The sequence below is a fragment of the Onychomys torridus genome, chromosome 13, assembly GCF_903995425.1.
Source record: "Onychomys torridus chromosome 13, mOncTor1.1, whole genome shotgun sequence".
NCBI lineage: Eukaryota > Metazoa > Chordata > Mammalia > Rodentia > Cricetidae > Onychomys > Onychomys torridus.
The window spans coordinates 41,736,021-41,755,611 of record NC_050455.1 but is presented as its reverse complement, the minus strand read 5'-3'; the positions used below and the strand labels follow the sequence as shown (position 1 = coordinate 41,755,611).

The window sequence follows — 19,591 nt, the reverse complement described above, 5'->3', positions numbered from 1 at the left end:
GCCTTTGCCTTAGAGTCAGCAATGTGGTCTATAACCGTGCGGTTGCCCAGAATGTCAGAGCATCCGTGTTTAGGACTTTGTTTAGTAACTAAAGAAATAGAAAAAGGCAAAGAAAAGTTACTCTTTTTGTGTTAGAACTTAGAAAAAACAGGTAAGGTTAGCAGTGAAGAGCTGCAATTATATCCAGTGTGCATCAAGAAACACCCTATGACCTCATCTGGGTTCCTTAGCAGTCCTTTGAGATGAAACTTTAGAAGTCACTAAAATTATATGTGGCTATTCTAAAGACACTTAATTGTGACTCTCTTAAGAAGCCCACAGCTACATTTGAGTGTGTCCTGCCTTTGCCTAAGCCTGCCTGTCTATTAACCCTGTGATGGAAACTATCATAAGCTCTATTCTTTTGTGGTTGTTTTTTGGAGACAGGGTTTCTCTGTGTAGCCCTGGCTGTTCTGGAACTCGATTTGCAGACCAGGCTATCCTCGAACTCACAGAGATCCACCTGCCTCTGCCTCCGGAGTGCTGGGATTAAAGGTGTGCGCCACCACCAGCAGGCTCCTAAGCTCTCTTCTTAAGGAGGTCTCTGAAAAGAACACTACAGGCTGCTGAGGACAGCAGCAGAGCTGTGTCACTGGCCCACACTCCACGGCCGCTGATGTCTTAGAATAAATATCAAACAGTAAAATAAAGTCTGGGCCCGCAAGATGGCTCAGCAGTAAAGGTGTTTTCTGCCGAGTCTGGCAACCTGAGTTTGATGGCCATAAGTGGGAAGCCAACTCTACAAATTGTCCTCTGACCTCTACACACGGGTCGTGGCACATCCACTCCGCCCTCCCCCAACAAATAAGTGTAATTAAGAAGACAAAAATATACACTTATATAATAAATAAAGGCGACTGAATCCCAATTCAGGCCGGATCATGAATGGCCCAGATTCTTCATAAATGACGGTCTGGGTCACTCCCACTAGGTGACACAGGGTAGCTGAGATGCTTGCTGAAGGCAGAAGAAGCACAGAGAATAGCAATTCTACCCACATGACCAGTTGTAGACACATGGGGGATAGTCAAGACAATCTCCTCTCCTTTTGTTACGAAAGGTCTGCTAGACATACGTTAAGCAAATATCCAACTTTTTTCTCTAGCCCCCTCATCATGTAAAATAAAATAAACTGATCGTCTACCATGGCAAACTAAGTATTGCTGATTTTCTACCACAGTATTGAAGAGAAAGTACCTAGAAGGGCAGGCTTCAGCGGAGGCCTCCTGTTCTGGGGAAGAGGCTCTTGCCTTTCTTGTTGAACACAGGGCAGTGGTGTCTGACCAGGACAACTGATGACCTTGTTACTATCTTTATTTGGGGGAATTAACTCCAGCTTAAGGATCTCTGTGTGAGTGCCCAGTTGATAAAAGCTGGACTTAGAGACAATTAGGAATCGGCACCAATGAGCCAGCAGAGTGCCCATATATTTAGTCAAACGTTTCCAATCAATCACGTCCCAAAGTAAGCAAGGGAGATGGTGAGTGTGAGCCAACGTGAGGCTTCCAGTCTCTGTGGAATCAACACCATCATTTTCCCATTTGCTCAGTGTAAAAAACAAACCAACAACAACAACAACAACAAAACCTGGTAGCCCAGGGGCAGTGGTGGCACACGCCTTTAATCCCAGCACTCTGGAGGCAGAGCCAGGCAGATCTCTGTGAGTTTGAGGCCAGCTTGGGCTACAGAGTGAGTTTCAGGAAAGGCGCAAAGCTACACAGGGAAACCCTGTCTCGGAAAAACAAACAACAAAAAAAAAACAAAACAAACAAACAAAAAAAAACCTGGTTACTCCCTTCTCTCACCTCTCTCGAATCGGCCAGCGGGTTTTTGGTTTCAACATCAAATTTCACCTCCAAACTCTTCTAAGTTAGCGTCATCTCAAGTGAACTAACAACATCCGCCCCTTAAATGAGCACACTGCCTACAGCACCCTCCCGAAAGCCCCTCTCCAGCCACAATAAAATGAGAACAAGCCTGTGAACCGTAACTTACAAATTAGGTGTGCAGCTGACACTCCTGTGACCCCAGTCCTCAGAGGGCTGAGGCAGGAGGATCACCATGAGTTTGAGGTCAGCCTAGGCTACATAACAAGACCTTGTCATCTTGACAATAAGAGGAACCCCCATTAGTAAGGGAGGGCTGAGAGCGGAAAAGAGGCTTACAGCCTCTAGGGCAATCTCTAGGTCCTGGGCTCTGTAAGAACTGGGGGGAGGCAGCCTGTGAGACAACTATAAAACGCAAAGCTGACTAAGCTACGCTCCCAATAGACATCAGAAAGAGACATTAGCGTATTTCAAATACTATCCTCCCTCGCCCCCAAAAATGAGAGAGAGAGAGAGAGAGGACATTCTAATATTTTAAACACACCCAATAAGTCTTCGCAGAAAATGACATGGGATCTAAGAACTTTTTAGCTTTCTGGAACATCACTCATCCCTTCTGAAGTTTCCTGGTAAGCAAAAAATAAATGAAAGCTAGTAAAGTCTGCCCAGGGTTTTCTTAAATGGCACTCACATATCAGATTGGGAATGCAAAGAGGTGGTAAGGAGATGCTACCTGAGTGAAACCAAAATTAACGTTCAGTAACCACGAGACGACATGCTCATATGTGGCAGAAAGTCATCTTCCAAAACTTGGTTTCCGAAATGGGATGTGGTGGGCACACCAGTAATCGCAGCATTCAGGCAAAGGATCACAAGTTAAGAGGTAGCCTGTGCTACACAGTGAGAGCCTGTGGATGGATGGATGGATGGATGGATGGATGGATGGATGGATGGATGGATGGATGGGGGTGGGTGGGGGTGGGTGGGTGGGTGGATGGATGGATGGATGGATGGAAAGTGTGTGGGTGAGTAGATGGAAAGATAGAGACATACAGATCACATAATTTACAAATATATACGTAAGACATTTCTTTGACCCTAAATGATTGCTTGTTTTTATGAACCAAGCATGGTGCCAGATGATCCATACTTTATTTCCCACATGTTGCCCTACAGTCTAAAGCAATTAATCAGGAAATGTTTGGAAAGTTCAGTAACTTTCTCAAAGTCCTGTATCTTAGAGGTTTTACTAGCTCACAGCTCAGGGGTGACTAATACTCATAAATTATCTGAAACAATACCCCCAAGAAGAATCCATTTACTTGCTTAGTACTTTAATGAGAACCTCTCAGTTCTGAAGTCTCAGTACAAGTTACCTCAAAAAGCTGAAGTATGTGAGCATGCCAGCTATGCCTGCAGACACAAGAGGCATCTCCCCACCCCAGCAATCCTTCAAGGTGTGAATGCCTGGGATTCTTGGGCACTGAATAGGATTTTGATGTGGCGCTTCAATGGTAAGCCTTCAGAGGCCCCAACCCATGCACAGTCAGACTTATAGTTTCTCTTTTCTCTGGGGCAGTTCAGTGAAAGCTACATTCAGATACAGAGCTCTTCCTGGTGGGAATCTTGCTTTTGAAATACATTCTTCCCACTAGTCCAATTTGTCAATAAATATTCTAGGTACAAGATAAAATATCCACCTTTGCTGCTAGCCCAAACACTTAAGGAAGCATTTTTCATGCGGGCATTTTATTTCCATTTGCCTTGTTCATGGATCTACAGCCCATGTATAAATGTGTGAGGTTGACATTATTTTCAGCATGAGCAGCTAGTGAAGAAGTAATCGCTTCTCTTTCATTGGGATGTTCTGAGTCCCTGTGATTCATTAAATATGAGTATAATAAAGCCCTAGGCATGGCTGTAGGAACAGCTTGGTGGCAGAGCACTTGTGTAGCAAGCCTGAGGCCCTCTGCTCAATCTAGCATTTCAACAATCTCTTTGTTTTTGCTTTTTAAGCCGGGTATGGTGGCTCATTCCTATAATGCCAGCACTCAGGAAGCTGAGAGAGGAGGGCAAGCCAGCCTGGTCTACACAGTGAATCAAGGCCTGCCTGGGCTACACTGTAGGAGTTTGTCTCAAAAATCAAACCAGTGCTGGGCAGTGGTGGCACATGCCTTTAACCCCAGCACACGGGAGGCAGAGACAGGTGACTCTCTGTGAGTTCAAAGCCAGCATTGTCTACAAATCCAGTTCTAGGGTAGCTAGGGCTGTTACACAGAGAAACCTCTCTTGAAAACAAACAAGAAATTATGAACATTAAAAACTCCATTAAAACATGTCTGCCTAGGATGACCATGGCTTTCTGATTGCACCACCTTCCAGGAGCTGGGACTACAAGTATGTCACCATGTCTGGCTTCAGCCATCAGATTGGTAGAAATCCAAGAACAACAGCAGCAACACCATCGGCTGGCAAGCAGGTGGAGATGCAGTACTTACACACTGCTACAGGACCGCAAAGTCAGCACAAGCTCTGTGGGAACACCAGCCTCCACCAAGACGACACACACATCTACCTTTGACCCAGTAACCTACTCTTGGGAATCTACAGACATACTAACAAGAATTTCAAAAGGCTTGTGTGTAGTACACACCTGAGGCAGACGATCAAGAGGTTAAGGCCAGCCTGGGCTACATGAGAGCCTATTTCAAAACAGAATAGAACAGAAGGGAAGAGAATGCCTTTCACAAGTTTGTGGATGGCAGTCTGCCAATAGAAAGCAATAGAACTGTGGCAAAGATTGGGGCATTCTTATGTGCACCACCCTGGGAGTGTCTCAAGGAGCCATGGTTAAATGGAGAAAAAGGCAAGGCTGGGGGCAACAAAATGACTCATTAGGTAAAGGCACTTGCCTTGTAAGATCCCTGGGACCCACTTAAACATGGCGGGAGAGAATTGGCACACACCATGACATGCACGCCACCCCCACCCCTACCGGGTATACAGATACAACAATGTCTAAAGGTAAGATGGAAAGATCTTCTTGTCGTGTACTGCTGTTTACTAAGAAAAGGAATGGGGATACAACTGTATTGCTAACTTATCAGTATTATGTCCTAAACAGAAGGATAAACCATCACGTCATCCTAAAACAAACACAATTACCTTTCCATTCTATCCTTTTTTAAGATTTATTTATTATGTATACAGTGTTCTGCCTCCACGTATGTTTGTTTGCACACCAGAAGAGGGCACCAGATCTCATTACAGATGGTTGTGAGCCACCATGTGGTTGTTGGGAATAGAACTCAAGACCTCTGGAAGAACAACCAGTGCTCTTAACCTCTGAGCTATCTCTCCAGCCCCCATGCCCTGTGACTGACAGCACCACATGACACGTTCCACAAGGAAAAAAAAAAAAATCATGCACTTTTCTTTTATTGAGTTTTGGTTTTTGCTTTCTTGAGACAGTCTCCTTGTATGGTCAAGGCTAGTTCCTTCTGGGTTCTAGAGACCAGCCCCACCCCAGATTTAGTCTCCCTCTAGGCCAGTGCTCAGGAGTTCCATGGAATTAGAAACAGGAACCACAATGATATGCCTTGGCTGGTCTTCAACTCCTGGGATTCTTGCTTCTAATCCCTCAAGGACTAGGATTCTATGCATTCACCACCAACCCTAGGGGGGAAAAATCATGCTAATTGGAAGTAGTTTGTTTGTCTTTTAAGTCCCGAGCCAGGCCTGGCAGGCAGGAGGCTAGGGCTGAAGGACTGAAAGATAAGATACTGCTTTGGTAACTTAAGGAAGCTCAGCTCAAAAGGCAAGGAAGTTGAGGCTGGAGAGATGGCTCAGTGTTTGAGAGTGTGTGCTACCCTTGCAGAGGACCCGAGTTTGGCCCCCAGCATCCATAATGGGTGGCTCACCTATAACTCCAGCTCCAGGGATCTGATTCCCAATACCCTTATCCTTTTCTTGTCTCTGCTGGCACTTTAATACACATCACATCACATCACATCACACACACACACACACACACACACACACACACATGCCAGGGCTACACCTCAGGGATGAGAGTTCTTGTCTACCTTTCTACCTTGTGTGGGCCCAAGGTTCAATTCTCAGTACTGTATATAAATAAATGAATGTTTAGATTCATAAGTGACCTCTACATCAATGACATAAAATGAGACAGAGTGTTGAGTTGGTGTGAGCAAAGAAGAAATGATTTAAGATGTGTTACTTGGTGCTGAAGATGTAGCTCTGCTGGTAGCATGCTTGCCTAGCATGCAGAAAGCCATAGGTTCAACAATCCTTAGTACTGAATAAATCCAGATGTGGAGGTAGACATCTGTGATCTCACCACTCAGGTGCTCCTCTACATAGCAAATTCCAGGTCAGCCTACAGAGTAGACCGGTCTTGAAAATCCTGAGGTGGTGTTCTAGTTTGATTTCTGTTGTTGGAATAAAACACTCTGATCAAACGCAGCTTGGGGTAGGAAAGCTTTGTTTCATAGCACACCTTAGTCACACAGGCCATCGCTGAGGAAGCCAGCAAGAGCCTAAACAGAACCTTGAAGCAGAAGCCATGGAGGGACACTGCCAGCTGGCTTGCTCATGGTCTCACACTTACCCAGCTTTCTTTTTACTTCTAAGACTTACTTCATTATTTTTAGGGGACTGGACAGATAGTTTAGTGGTTAAGAGTGTTTTCGGCACTTCCAAAGGACTAGAATTTGCTTCCCAGCACCCATGCTAGGCAGCTTATAGTAGCCTGTAACTCCAGCTCCAGGGGATTCAACACCATCTTCTAGCCTCCATGGACACACACACACACACACACACACACACATACACACACACACACACATACACACACACACACACACACACCAAATAATACAAAATAATCTAAAAATATTTTATTCTCTCTCTGTCTCTGTCTCTGCCTGTGTCTGTGTCTCTCTGTCTCTCTCTCTCTTTCTGTCTGTCTCTGTCTCTCTCTGTCTGTCTCTGTCTCTCTCTGTCTCTCTGTCTCTCTCTGTCTCTCTGTCTCCTCTCTCTGTCTCTCTGTCTCTGTCTCTCTCTCTCTCTCTCTTTCTCGTGTGTGTGTGTGTGTGTGTGTGTGTGTGTGTGTGTGTGTGTGTGTGTTTACAGGCAGTTGTGTGCCACTTGACATGATTCTAGGACTTGGACTTCAGTCCTCTGCATGAGTGATACATGCTCGTAACTGCTGGCCCATCTCCTTCCCCAGCCCAGCTAGCTTTCTCACACAGCCCAGAAGCACCTGGTTGGGGACTCCTGTATCAAGACAATCCCTTCCAGACACACCCACAACCAACCTGATGAAGACAACTGCTCAGGTGAGACTCTTTTTTAAGGTGACTCTATGCTATGTGAAATTTATAGTTACCGATAACTAGGTCAGACTATAGAAAATTAGAGCATATCATTGTGGTTCCTGTTCTAATTCCATGCAGCTCCTGAGCACTGGCCTAGAGGGAGACTGAATCTGGGGTGGGGCTGGTCTCTAGAACCCAGAAGGAACCAGCCTTGAACTTCGTGTTTGTCTTCATCCGTAACAGAAAACGTCTGCTAGTCAGGCTGGCACGCCTTAAAAGCACTTGCTAAGTAACTTATAAGGTCAAAACGCCTGAGTTCATCATTCAGTAAACATTTAACGTGTGCTTCTGCTACACTCAGCCAGCGCTGCCCGGTTAACAAAGGCCGTGCTCATCTTATGCGCATAGGGTGGATGACTGAGAGACTTCGGAGGGCACTGTGCTGTGTGTGTGTATGTGTGTTTATGTGTGTGTGTGTGTGTGTGTGTGTGTTCCTGCACTTCTCCCACAGCATGCCGAAGAGTTGGGTGACAGGAACGGACTGGCTCTTCTCCCGGCTCCCGAGACTCTTTTCACTCCAACTAGCTAACCTATCCTCCTTGTTTCCTAAGGCTTTGGGGAACCCAGGCCTCCACCAGTCACACACAGGACTCCTTTATCAGCAGACTGACTGGGGACTCATAATGAGATATGCAAGGCCATTGATTTGCTCAGGGCTTTTGAGCCAAACGACCCTTTATTATAAGGAAGTATGCTCTCTGCCTCTGGATGTTGTATACCAGGCAGAAACTACTCAGGAAAAAGGAAAGATGGAAAGGCCAGGCTCCCTCACTCAACCTCAGCCTCATTCTCGAGTTCTGTATCAAATGGCAGTAACAATAAGGTAGAAATCACAGTAATTCAAAGGTAAATTTCCTGGCGTCGTGGTATAAATCATGTAGCCCAGGATGGACCCAAACTGCGTAGGTGAGCGGGACCTTGAACTCCTGACCTTCTAGCCTCTACCTCCTGAGTACAAAAGGAGCTGGAAACTGAACTCAGTGTGTGTGCACACTAGACAAACACTCTACATCCATCCCTACCTCTGCATTTTCTTTCTTGCTACAGTCTAGATCTTTCTCTCTCTACTTTACATTAAACCACAAACGTGTAGGAAAAAGACTCAGCACTTTGGGTGAACGCAACTACCTTTCTCTTTGCTGATTTTTTTTTTTTTCAATCATTTCCCTTCACCATTTCAGGAACCTATCTCAGCCTCCTCGAGCACTTTATGTGCTCAGTGTACACATTAATTCCTGACACAAAGAAAAAACTGTGCATACACCACCAATCAGCACTGGTCAGTAACCCAAGACAAACATCATAGTCTTAAATAGCGAGAGCGAGATCCCTGCAGTTGAAAATCCTGAAGATCGCTGGGTGGAGGTCGCAGCAGTACACGCCTTTAATCCCAGAATTCAGGAGGCAGAGGCAGGTGGATCTCTGTGAGTTCAAGGCCGGCCTGGTCTACAGAGCGAGATCTAGGCCAGCAAGAGCTACAGAGAGAAATCCTCCTCTGGAAAAGAGAAAGGAAGGAAGGGAGGGAGGGAGGGAGGGAGGGAGGGAAGGAAGGAAGGGAGGGAGGGAGGGAGGGAGGGAGGGAAGGAAGGGAGGGAGGGAGGGAGGGAGGGAGGGAAGGAAGGAAGGAAGGGAGGGAGGGAGGGAGGGAGGGAAGGGAGGGAGGGAGGGAGGGAGGGAGGGAGGGAAGGAAGGAAGGAAGGAAGGAAGGAAGGAAGGAAGGAAGGAAGGAAGGAAAGAAAAGAGAATCCTGAAGACCATAAACTCAAAAGGTTTCGTCCCCAATGTTAAAATTCTGAAGGCAGAAAGTCCCAAACCACAATTTTGTTCTAGATTAGTGGTTCTCAACCTTCCTAACGTTGTGACCCCTTAATACAGTTCCTCATGTTGTGGGGACCCCCAACCATAACATCATTTTCATTGCTAGCTCATAACTGTCATTTTGCTACTGTCATGAATCATAGTGCAAATATCTGGGTTTTTGGATGATCTTAGGCAACCCCTGTGAAAGGGGCATTTGACCCCTCAAGGGGACGTGACCCACAGGTTGAGAACCACTGCTCTACATAGGAAGTCAGATTATGGGAAAGCATCTTAGTGTTCTTTCAGTCATGTGTGATGTGCCCCATCATGTCAAAGAAGGAAATACTTAGATACCTGGGGGACAATATGTTGAATATTATCTCTTAGAGGTTTCCAGGCTGTTTAGAAAAAAATGAACTGCGTCTATGAAATATGGAGGGTCTCACCAACACAACTCTGCAGTGGTGACCCCGCTCTGGCTTCCGTTGTTCGTTTTTTGTTTTTTGTTTTTTTTTTCTCAGACAAGGTCTCGCTATGTAGCCCAGGATGGTCTGGCACTCAAAGTAAACATCCTGTTCCAGCTTCCTGAGTCCTGGGATTATAAATCCAGACTCATCTTGGTTACTTACTGATCCACTATACCAAAAGACTTCGATTGTCTGTCCTGGTACTTCAGATAATCACAGTTAAAAAGATGGGTGTTGCTGGTTGAGGCAGCTCACGCCTGCAATCAATCCCAGCACATGGAGGCTGAGAAAGTAAGGACAGCATGGGATCCAGGTCCAAGACAAACTGGGTAGGCTACAGGTGTGAAACCCTGTCTCAAAAAAAAAAAAAAAAAAAAAAAGTTGGCAAGGTGTCTCAGCAGGTAAGTGCAGTGACATGCACTTGCTGCCAAGCTCAACAATCTCATTTGGATCTCCAGGAAGCATACAGTGGTGAGAACGGAATCTGACCTCCACGTGCATGCCCAGACACATAAACATACATCCACACACATAAATGAAAAATGTAATTACAAACAAGCACGCAGGGTCGGGACTACAGTCTATGGGTAGCACATCCACCTGCCTTCGCCCAGCATGCAAGGGGTCCCTGAACCAGTAACACAACCAACAAAGGAAAAGGAAAACAAACTGAGTGCAGTTATGCATTTCTCCTTAGAGCCATGCTTTAGGAATATGGCTCATCTATTCACGACTCTTACACCTGTGCAAACACGTTACTGTACCTAAGTGCTTCCGCTTGCAATGGAGCTCTGCTTTTGTTGTTAGAACGTTTTTAGACAAGGTCTCACTATGCGGCCCATCTGGACTCAGACTCAAAACCCTCCAGCCTCACACTCCTAAGGAATGTGTATCCAGCAGTGTGTGTCACTGCCTATCTAATTATGCAAAGTGGCCTGTGAAGTGTTGACATGCTTTCCTATTTCTCAAATGAATTCCTTTTAAACACACAAACAAGGCTGGGGATATGGCACAGAGACAGATAGATGCCTGCATGCCCAAGGCAAAAATAAAAATTAAAATGCAATAAATGTCTTTTGAAAGGATTTTAAAATTACTTCTTCCGAAGCTGGATTTTCAAGTTGTTGATCTTTTGAGATTTCTTTTAGACTTCAGAAGTTTGGGTCTTCAGTACTGCTACCCTGTAGCCTCTTCTAGAGCCTGGGTTCTCAACCTGTCCCTTTCACAGGGGTCGCCTAAAACCATCCTGCATGCCGGATGTTTACAGCAAAATTATAGTCATGAAGTAGCAACGAAAATAATTTTATGGTTGGGGTCACCACCACCTGAGGAACTGTATTAAAGGGCTGCAGTGTTAGGAAGGTTGAGAACCAGTGCTCTAGAGCATGGTCCAAACCCATGAATAGCGCATGCAGCCAGTCAACTGTATGATTAAAGTCAATCAAAAGCCTAGACCAGTGTTTTTATTTTTACATCTATGAAAATGGAAATGAAAGACATTAAATTCCATGCTGTTACCTAACCGGTGATCCTAGTTTGACTGTTCATACCAACTATATGTTTTAAAATTAAAAATGCTCACCTAAGCTGGCATCTAAGAACTGCCAATCCTTGGGTCCCTCTGACTGATCTCCCTACCTCCAAAGACCAACGGGTAGCACCTGGTACTTTGCACTTTATAAAGCACCCCCATCCTTCTTCATCCAGTCTTTGGAGTCTGGGGCTGGCTGAATTCTGTCTTGGGACCGCTTTGCTTCCCTGGGTTCTAAGAGTCCCCACCAGCTCGCCCTCTTTCCTGGCTCAGTGTTTTTCCACCTTTGGTGAAGGATCTCCACCAGCCATATTTCCAGTCTGGATCCCTGCCTGCTCTAAACACAAAATCAATGTCACCTAGCACCATTTGGTCACAGCATCCGGGACTTCCCTCTGCTGCCCTGCATCTGAAATTCTGTCATCCGCACTTCCTTTCCACCGTCAATGCCTTAGTTCAGGTTTTCAACCTTTCCATCCTGGTATCTGAAAATCTCCCCACCCGTTTGTGTGTGTGTGTGTGTGTGTGTGTGTGTGTGTGTGTGTGTGTGTGTGTGTAACTAAGTCATGAATCATTAGTGACCTTACATAAGAGTCCCTTCAGGTTTTGTTCATTTGCTGGGAGGGGATCACACACAGAGCTTCAAGCACACCCAGCAAATGCTCTGCCTCTGAACTATACTCCCACCCTGTCACTAATGAGTCCCCAAATCCCTACAGTGAGGCCTAACCCCAGATTGGCTCTGGTGCTGGAAGCCTGTAACTCCAGCACTCAGGAAGTGGAGGTTAGAAGATCCAGAATTCAAAATGATCCTTACTATACAGAGATTAAAAGCCAGCCTGGACTAAACAGACCCTGTCTCAAAAAATAAAAAAATCAACCCCAATTTCAAGGTAAGAGGATTACCTTGAAGGGGTATTTCAAAGGAACGGGGCCTTTGGGAGACAGTTAGGTCATTCAGGTGAAGCCTCATAAATGCATTCGTAGCCATATACACTGAGGACAAGGGAATGCTTTGCCCCTTCCACATGAGAAGGCATCAGGCACCATCTACCAGCCAGGACCAGGCCATCACCAGACACTGAATCTGCCAGGACCTCATGCTTGGACTTTTTAGTTTCCAAAACTACAGAAGGTTGAAGTAGCCAGTCTACGGGAATTCTAGTCAAAGCAGCCCAAAGGAACTGACAGCGTATTTCTAAATGCAAAGCTAATCATGTTACTTCCTTCCCTAAACAGCTCCAACCCTGGAACTCAAAGTTCACAGGCTCTTTACAGCTCTCACCCTGACACTCCCGGCGATCTCTTTGTACAATCCCTGCTACTGACCTGAAATTCCAGTCTCACGGACCCCACCTAATCCTCAGGGCTGTTCAGGTCTCAGGTCACTGCCTTTCTAACAGGTCTGAGCTCCTAGCTTATCAGGCTTTCATGTGACAGCCCCGTACCTGGACACAGGCACTGTTTTGAGGCCCAAGGAGTCTTCAAAGTCACTGGCATGAAGGCTCGAAGAGATGGGAAGCAGAGGAAACCAGGCCTCTCGGAAATAACATTTGAGCTCATCTGCTGTTTCCTTACAACCGTGTGGCCGGCTTGCTTCTCTGGAGATCAAACTGACTGGGAGGTCTTTTTTTCTTTCCCAGTTTATTTCGTTGGTTTATCTGAAGTCTGAAATGCCGGTTCTCTCAGATTTTTGTCATGTATTTCCTCTTCTTAAAATTCACATGCTAGCAAAACGCTAATCAGATTTCAAAGTCAGCATTCCTAAGCACCCTCCCCCACCACAGGCATAGCAGAAGTGGCCCACACAGGGCTCTCTACCAGACGCCCTGGAACCCAACACTTCCCTGGCAGCTCTAAGCCTAACTCCAGATTTGGAGAACCCCAGGGATGGGAACATCACCTTCCAGCCTTTAATTCCACTCTCAACATAAGAAGCCAGGCCCCAAAGGAAATGTTTACTCACCTTCTATTTGAGAGAGGGTCTCAAATAGCCAGGTTGACCTCTAACTCAGTGTACAGCCAAGGCTGGCCTTGAACTCTAGATTCCCCTGCCTCCACAGGTGTTGAGCTTACCTGCGTGCAACTCTCTCAGCCATGTTTTCTAAGAACCTATTCCAACACTTGACCTCTGGGATCATTGAACTCTCAACCAAGAGGAAGAGAAAGTACTCTGGTTTTACCTCCTTACCAGGAGGATTATTAGAATTTGTAGTACTGTTGTATTTTTTTTTTTAATTAGAAACATAATCACTATGGATTAAAGGGTTGTTTTTTGGGGTTTTTTTTTTTTTGTTTTTTTTTTTTGTTTGTTTGTTTTTTTTGTTTTTTTCTCTGTGTAGCTTTGTGCTTGTCCTGGATCTCCCTCTGTAGACGAGGCTGGCCTTGAACTCACAGAGCTCCACCTGCCTCTGCCTTCCGAGTGCTGGGATTAAAGGCACTCGCCACCACCGCCCGGCTAAAGGTATTTTTTTACACTAAAGTGTACACGGTTTTACCAGCTTCCTGTTTAAGAAACGGTATCAGATTTTAAACTGTTCTTTCTTTTGGCTGATCCCCACTCCCAGTTCTCTCTCAGGACAGAGACAGAGAGAGCAGCAGGCCTTTGGTTCACGTTGACTGTTCATGGCTGTGCAACGCCGAGAGATGTCTCTCAGAGAGAACAAAGCACCAGCTGCTTCATGAACTTGAAGAGAAAAAGAAAACCACCTTAACAGTTTGCCTGGCAACCTAACTAAGCTATGTATTTTAAAACTAAACTTTTAAAAGGGTGCACAAACTACCACTGTGAGTGAAATTTTTAAACTGCTATGTTTAACCCAAAAGGACTCTCCCAAAACCAGTTTAGTTGGCAACCTGGTATCTGGCAAATATGCATCACACACATTTAGAAAAGGACTCTAAGAACACACACACACACACACACACACACACACACACACACACGCCCCCCATCAAAAAATCTCAGTAGGCAGGGGACTATCAACAGTGGCACTGTCCACCTTCTTTTTTGTTTTTTTCTTGAGGTGCTAAGGATTGAGACCAGGACCTCCAGCATCCTCACAAGTGCTCTACTAGGAGCTGAGAACCTAAGCTCTCTAAGCCACATCTACATGATAGTTCTTAGTCTAGAACTTCCATGTCTGTGGAGAGTTGGAATACTGCTGATTCAGAGCTAAAATTACATTGGATTGTCCTAAGTTTCCTGAAGAGCGCTTACCAGACACCTCTGCATCTGATCTAGCATCCTTTTAACACATAGGTGAAAACTTGGCCATGTGTTCTCAATGGACCACTCCCTTCCGCTAATCCTGAAGCTAAGAACTCCATCACAGAGCATCGGAGACCTATAGCCCAGATTCTTCCACCGCTGTAACTGTCCCAGTGAATGCATTTGGAAAATGCCGTGATTTATGACTATGGTTTATCCTGTGACTATAAAAGTGCCTATAATCACTTCCAGGGTGGAGCATGCCATTTGGAGCAACGTGAATCCATATGTCCCGGGGCACGGTCACTGGTGTCTGGCACAGAATACACTCTCTGTTCCAATTCATCCTTTCTACTTAAGCTCTCTATCACCAAGACAGTTAGAATGGTCATGTGCTTTTAATATAGAAACACAATCATAATCACTAAGTAATACACTTTGGGGAGGAAAATCAGGTTCTCAAATAAAAGAAAATCAGGCCGGATATGGTAGCACATGCATGTACACCCAGCACCAAAGAGCTGAACTACGAGGTTTGCTTTGACTTTGAGGCCAGCCAAGGTTACACACCCAAGACTCTATCCCACACAAACAAATGGACCAGCAGGATAGCTCAGAAGATAAGGGCACTTTCAGCTCAGTCTGAAGGCATGAGCTCAATCCGAGGAGAGAACTGACTCCAACAGTTATCCTCTGACTTTCCACATGTAAACTGTGGCCCAAACACACATAAGCGTGGGAGCAAGAGTGCCCGCGCGTGTGTGTACACACACACACACACACACACACACACACACACCGCACACCAATTCATATAATGAAATCTTTAACAAATAGTATGTAAAGAAGGCAAACAAGCCGGGCAGTGGTGGCGCACGCCTTTAATCCCAGCACTCCGGAGGCAGAGGCAGGCGGATCTCTGTGAGTTCGAGGCCAGCCTGGGCTACAGAGTGAGTTCCAGGAAAGGCACAAAGAAAAAAAAAGGAAAAAAAAAAAAAAAGGCAAACAATTGCAGTATTGGGCACTGAAGCTGAACTGCCAGCTATTGGAAGATCCTTTAGCTTGGGCTGCCCAAAGCCCAAGGCCCTTAACCAATGGTCCTTTATTACCTTTAAACCCCAAAAGAATGCCTCCCACATGCAAGGTGCTGCTGATACTAACAGGAGAGGTGGGGTTCTGGAAGAATAAAATACAGCCAAAATTTCTGTTCCTTGGAACAGGTTCAGGTTCCAAGGTTTCCTTGCTGATACTGGTGTTTGCAGTGCTGGGAACGGAATCCATAGCCTTGTGGATGCTAGACAAGTGCTGTCTCTGCCACTGACCACTACTTAAGCACATGTTAAGTGCCTGGGAGGGTTTACAGAAGAAAAGGTTACTGCTGAGGGAGCCCAGCTTCCTCTCTCCAGTTCCTGACCATAGAGAGCACTTCAGCCACTTTGGGATGGTCGGGGGCACTTCTGCATCTTTTCAGAGGGAGAATTAGTTTTCACTTTCAAAACACAAGGGTTTAAACAGGCTGTCACAAGACACCAAGCACTACTTAGAGGAAGGAAGAAGGGTTAAAATGCTGCTCCAGGATGACATGGTTAGTAAGTGAATCAGCGGTGAATAAGATGGCAACCCATCCAGGCTGCTCTCTGCAGTCTCCTTCCAAACCTAAACATCCCTGCAGATCCTCAAGAGAACACTGTGGAGCACACCTCTTCTTAATCCTTAAACTAGAACCAGCAAGACACACCTTGCATCTGTTAAAAGACTGCTGTAAGCCCACAGCCCAGGTCTTAGTCAACAGCTCACCTGGACAAGCAGCAGAGTCATCTCTGTTGTTTGGTATTTCACAAGAAACTCTGGCCAGAAAAGAAAATACAGCTGCTAGCTAGACAGCAAGAGAAGAAACTAAGTTTGCCAGTCTGGAATGATCTTTCTCTTCTGTTCCCCAACCACTGCAAAAACATAACAAAAACTCTTCCAAGTTCTAACCAATCTGAAGCGTTTCTCTCCGCTTGCAATGGCTATCTAGACGAAGGAGCTTAAATTTAGTAGGAAATCAACCAACACTTCACTCGCATTACTTGCTACTATAAGGGTCCAGGGCTGGTCTCTGCAGTTGCTTCTACTCAGAGCAAGCCACCTGTCTCAAATTTCTGGGCGACTCTATTCTAGGTACGGGACATGTGCTCAGGTAAAGCACCTGATTTTGCCGTTTCATGCCACTGCAGACCTAAAAAGAAGCAAACTCTAAAAACCATCTTAAAAAAAAAAAAAAAAAAACAAACCTAAAAATCAATCTATGTGTCACCCTGGCTAATGAGCAACCACAAATGTTGATTATTTATTTTTTTTCCTTTTCTTTTTTTCCCTTTGGTAACACGTTTTCCATCTGAACGAACCTTACAGAACTTGCAAACCACGAAGAACCTGCAACCCAGCAAACCACAGGGCAGCCGGGCCCGCTCCCGAAGCTCCAGAGGCCGCGGGCCGCGGAGGGGGGGGGGGGGGGAGAGAAGGGATGGAGCCCAGGGGGACGCGCGCTGGGGAGGGGCACCCGTCTCCATGACGACCGCGCTGGCGGAGTCGGGGGTACAACATGGAAGGGGGGACCCGCAGGGACGGCCTACCGTGTAGCCGCGCTCCAGGTCGCTGTCCTCGTGGCGAAAGGACGGGATGTAGACTTCCATGGCCGCGGCGGGGCCGCGCCACTCTCCTCCCGGCCGCACGGTGCAGGCCGCCCCGCCTCCCGCTCCTCTCCCGGCGCGCGCGCGCGGCCGGAGGTGCACGGCCCGGGGACCGAGGTCGGCGGCGGCGCAGGGACGGCGGGCGCGGGCGGCGTGGGGCTCGGCGGGGCCGAGGCGTGGGGCCTGCAGGGCGGCGCGGATCAGCTGGGCCCGGGAGGCGGGGCTTGAGGACCCGAGTCTGCACCGGCGGGTGTGCGCGGCCACGCGGGGCGCCACCCGGGTCCCTCCTGCCCTGCGGGCTCCGGGTCTGCGGGGGTGCCCGCCACCCGGGACCGGGAGGCAGCGGAGGACGGGAAATGTTGGCGTTGCGAGATTCTGCCCGGCTTGCGTTCTGACTGAGGCAAACCGTGCCAACTTTCACCAGGACTCGGTTGCAGCACCCTGTTCAGCTAAGCATGCCGAGCCCGGGGATGGGACCGCATTAGCCTCAAAGGGACTGACTCGTGCGCGCTCTAGTTCCCAGACATCCACTGCCTCTAGGGAACAGTAAGTGGACGAGATAGAAGAGGTGATTGTTTAAAAGCGTGGTGACCAGATGGTGCCTGTCCCTCAGCCGCGGCTTTAGCTGCCTCAAAATCGATAGTTCAGGAAACTGGATTATTCATTTACTCAAGGACACTGAGTTTCTTCCTTAGGTTAGCGCATAGAATTTGGAAGAAACTGTAGGACACTCAGATGTGATGCGGTGGGTTGTCCAGAGCAAAACGGACCAGCTAGAGACTTCCTGGGTTTACAGTAAACAGCTGCATTCAGCTCACTTTGCCCTTGAGGGTAGAGGGCATTTCAACTTAAATTCTACGGATGAAGATGAAGCTAAATCATAGAGAAAGTCTTGCTTATTCCTCTCCCCCAACCCCCACCAGACAGGGTTTCTCTGTAACTCGCTTTGTAGACCAGGCTGCCCTCGAACTCACGGGGATCCTTGTGCTTCTGCCTTCTAGGTGCTGAAATTAAAGGCGTACACCACTACCACCCAGCAGTGGTCTGGCTTCTTGCTTTAAAAACTGCCTACTATGGACTTCGGAAGGTCCTTCTCCAGAGACACATCTAAAGAGGCACTCTCCTGACCCAGCACCTACAGCCCCAGGATGTGAGCTCTTACCTGGCTGCCTTCACCTCCTGATAGAATTCAACAATCCTGTGATCCCTGCTGATTCAGAGACTAGTTTGTAGATTGACTTAGCCCCTGGCCAGTATCACATTGTATTGTGTGATTTCTCGGCCTTTTTAAGGTAAATTTTAGAGAGAATCTCATCAAGAGTACAACTAATTGCCTTAAAAAAAAAAAAAAATGTGTTAGGGTGGGTTGTGATTTCCCAGGCCTTTAATTCCAGAACTAGGAAGGCAAAGGCAAGCAGATATATGTGAGGTCCAGGACAGCCAGGGCTACCAGTGAGACCTTGTCCAAAAAAAAAAAAAAAGGATTAGAGCCAAAGAGATGGCTCAGTGGGTCAAGGTGCTTGCTACCAGAACCGATGAACTCCTAAATTCAATTCCTGGAGCTTACCTAGTGGCAGGAGAGAAGCAACTGCTACAGACTGCCCTCTGACCTCCAACACCCATCCCCCACCCCACCCCACCCCATCCCCCACCCCCGCGCACACATACACACACAACAAATGAATAAATGCATTATTTTTTAATTTGTGTTTATTTTTCATTGTACTCGTGATATTCATTAATTACACTCGTGATAATAATTACATTTGTGGCCTTCATTGATTACATCCGCAGTATTCATTCAATAATTATATTTATGTTATTATATACACTAATTGTATTGATTTATTACATTCGTGATATTATGCCCTGATACTAACTGCCCATTCGTAAATCAATGCATTATACTCCCTGTCCTCAGTTTTTTGTCAGCTTGACACAAGCTAGGATCAAAGGGGAAGAAGAATTCAACTGGGGAACAGCCTCCATCAGATCACCAGTAGAGAAGTCTGGGGTGCCTTTGCTTCGGTTGCTAATTGATAGCACTGTGAGCAGTGCAGGTCCTGGGTGGTGGATGGAAGCAAACTGGCAAGCCAAGGGAGAGCAAGCCAGTAAGCAGGTGTCTGTCATGGTTTAGGTCTCTGCTTCAGTTCCTGACTCCGGGTTCCTGCCAGCACTTCCCTTCATGACGGATTACAACTGGTGCATTTTTTTTCTAGAAGATTCCATATCATCCACGCACTTGTACAAAATATGCTGTGCCTTCTTTGTCTCTTTGAATCCATTTCGGCTTGAAGTTTATGCTATCCGTTACAAGATTAGAGGCAGATAGTTCTAAACCTAGAATACAAGGTAGTTCTGGGTTTCCATTTACTTAGCAAATGTACTGCCACCCTTTAACACTTAATTTCTTTGTGCATCTTTGCCAGTGAGGTTTATATATTTGGAGAGAACAGACAGTTGGATCTTGTTTCTTAATCCTCTGTCTTTTGTTTTGATTTTTTTTTTTAAGATTTATTTATTTATTATGTACACAGAAGAAGGCACCAGATCTCATTACAGATGGTTATGCGCCACCATGTGGGTGCTGGGAATTGAACTCGGGACCTCTGGAAGAACATTCGGTGCTCTTAACCTCTGAGC

The 19,591-nt window shown here is 46.4% G+C and overlaps 1 protein-coding gene across 1 annotated transcript in view; it reads right to left on the bottom strand.

Moving 5' to 3' along the window:
- Snx24 (sorting nexin 24) overlaps positions 1–17,222 on the bottom strand; it is a 156,254-nt gene extending 139,032 nt beyond the window's left edge. The window contains exon 1 of the mRNA XM_036204646.1: positions 16,892–17,222. Coding sequence (XP_036060539.1) covers positions 16,892–16,951 — 60 coding nt within the window. The 5' untranslated portion in view covers positions 16,952–17,222. The remainder of the gene's footprint in view (positions 1–16,891) is intronic.
- Positions 17,223–19,591: the final 2,369 nt, after the last annotated feature.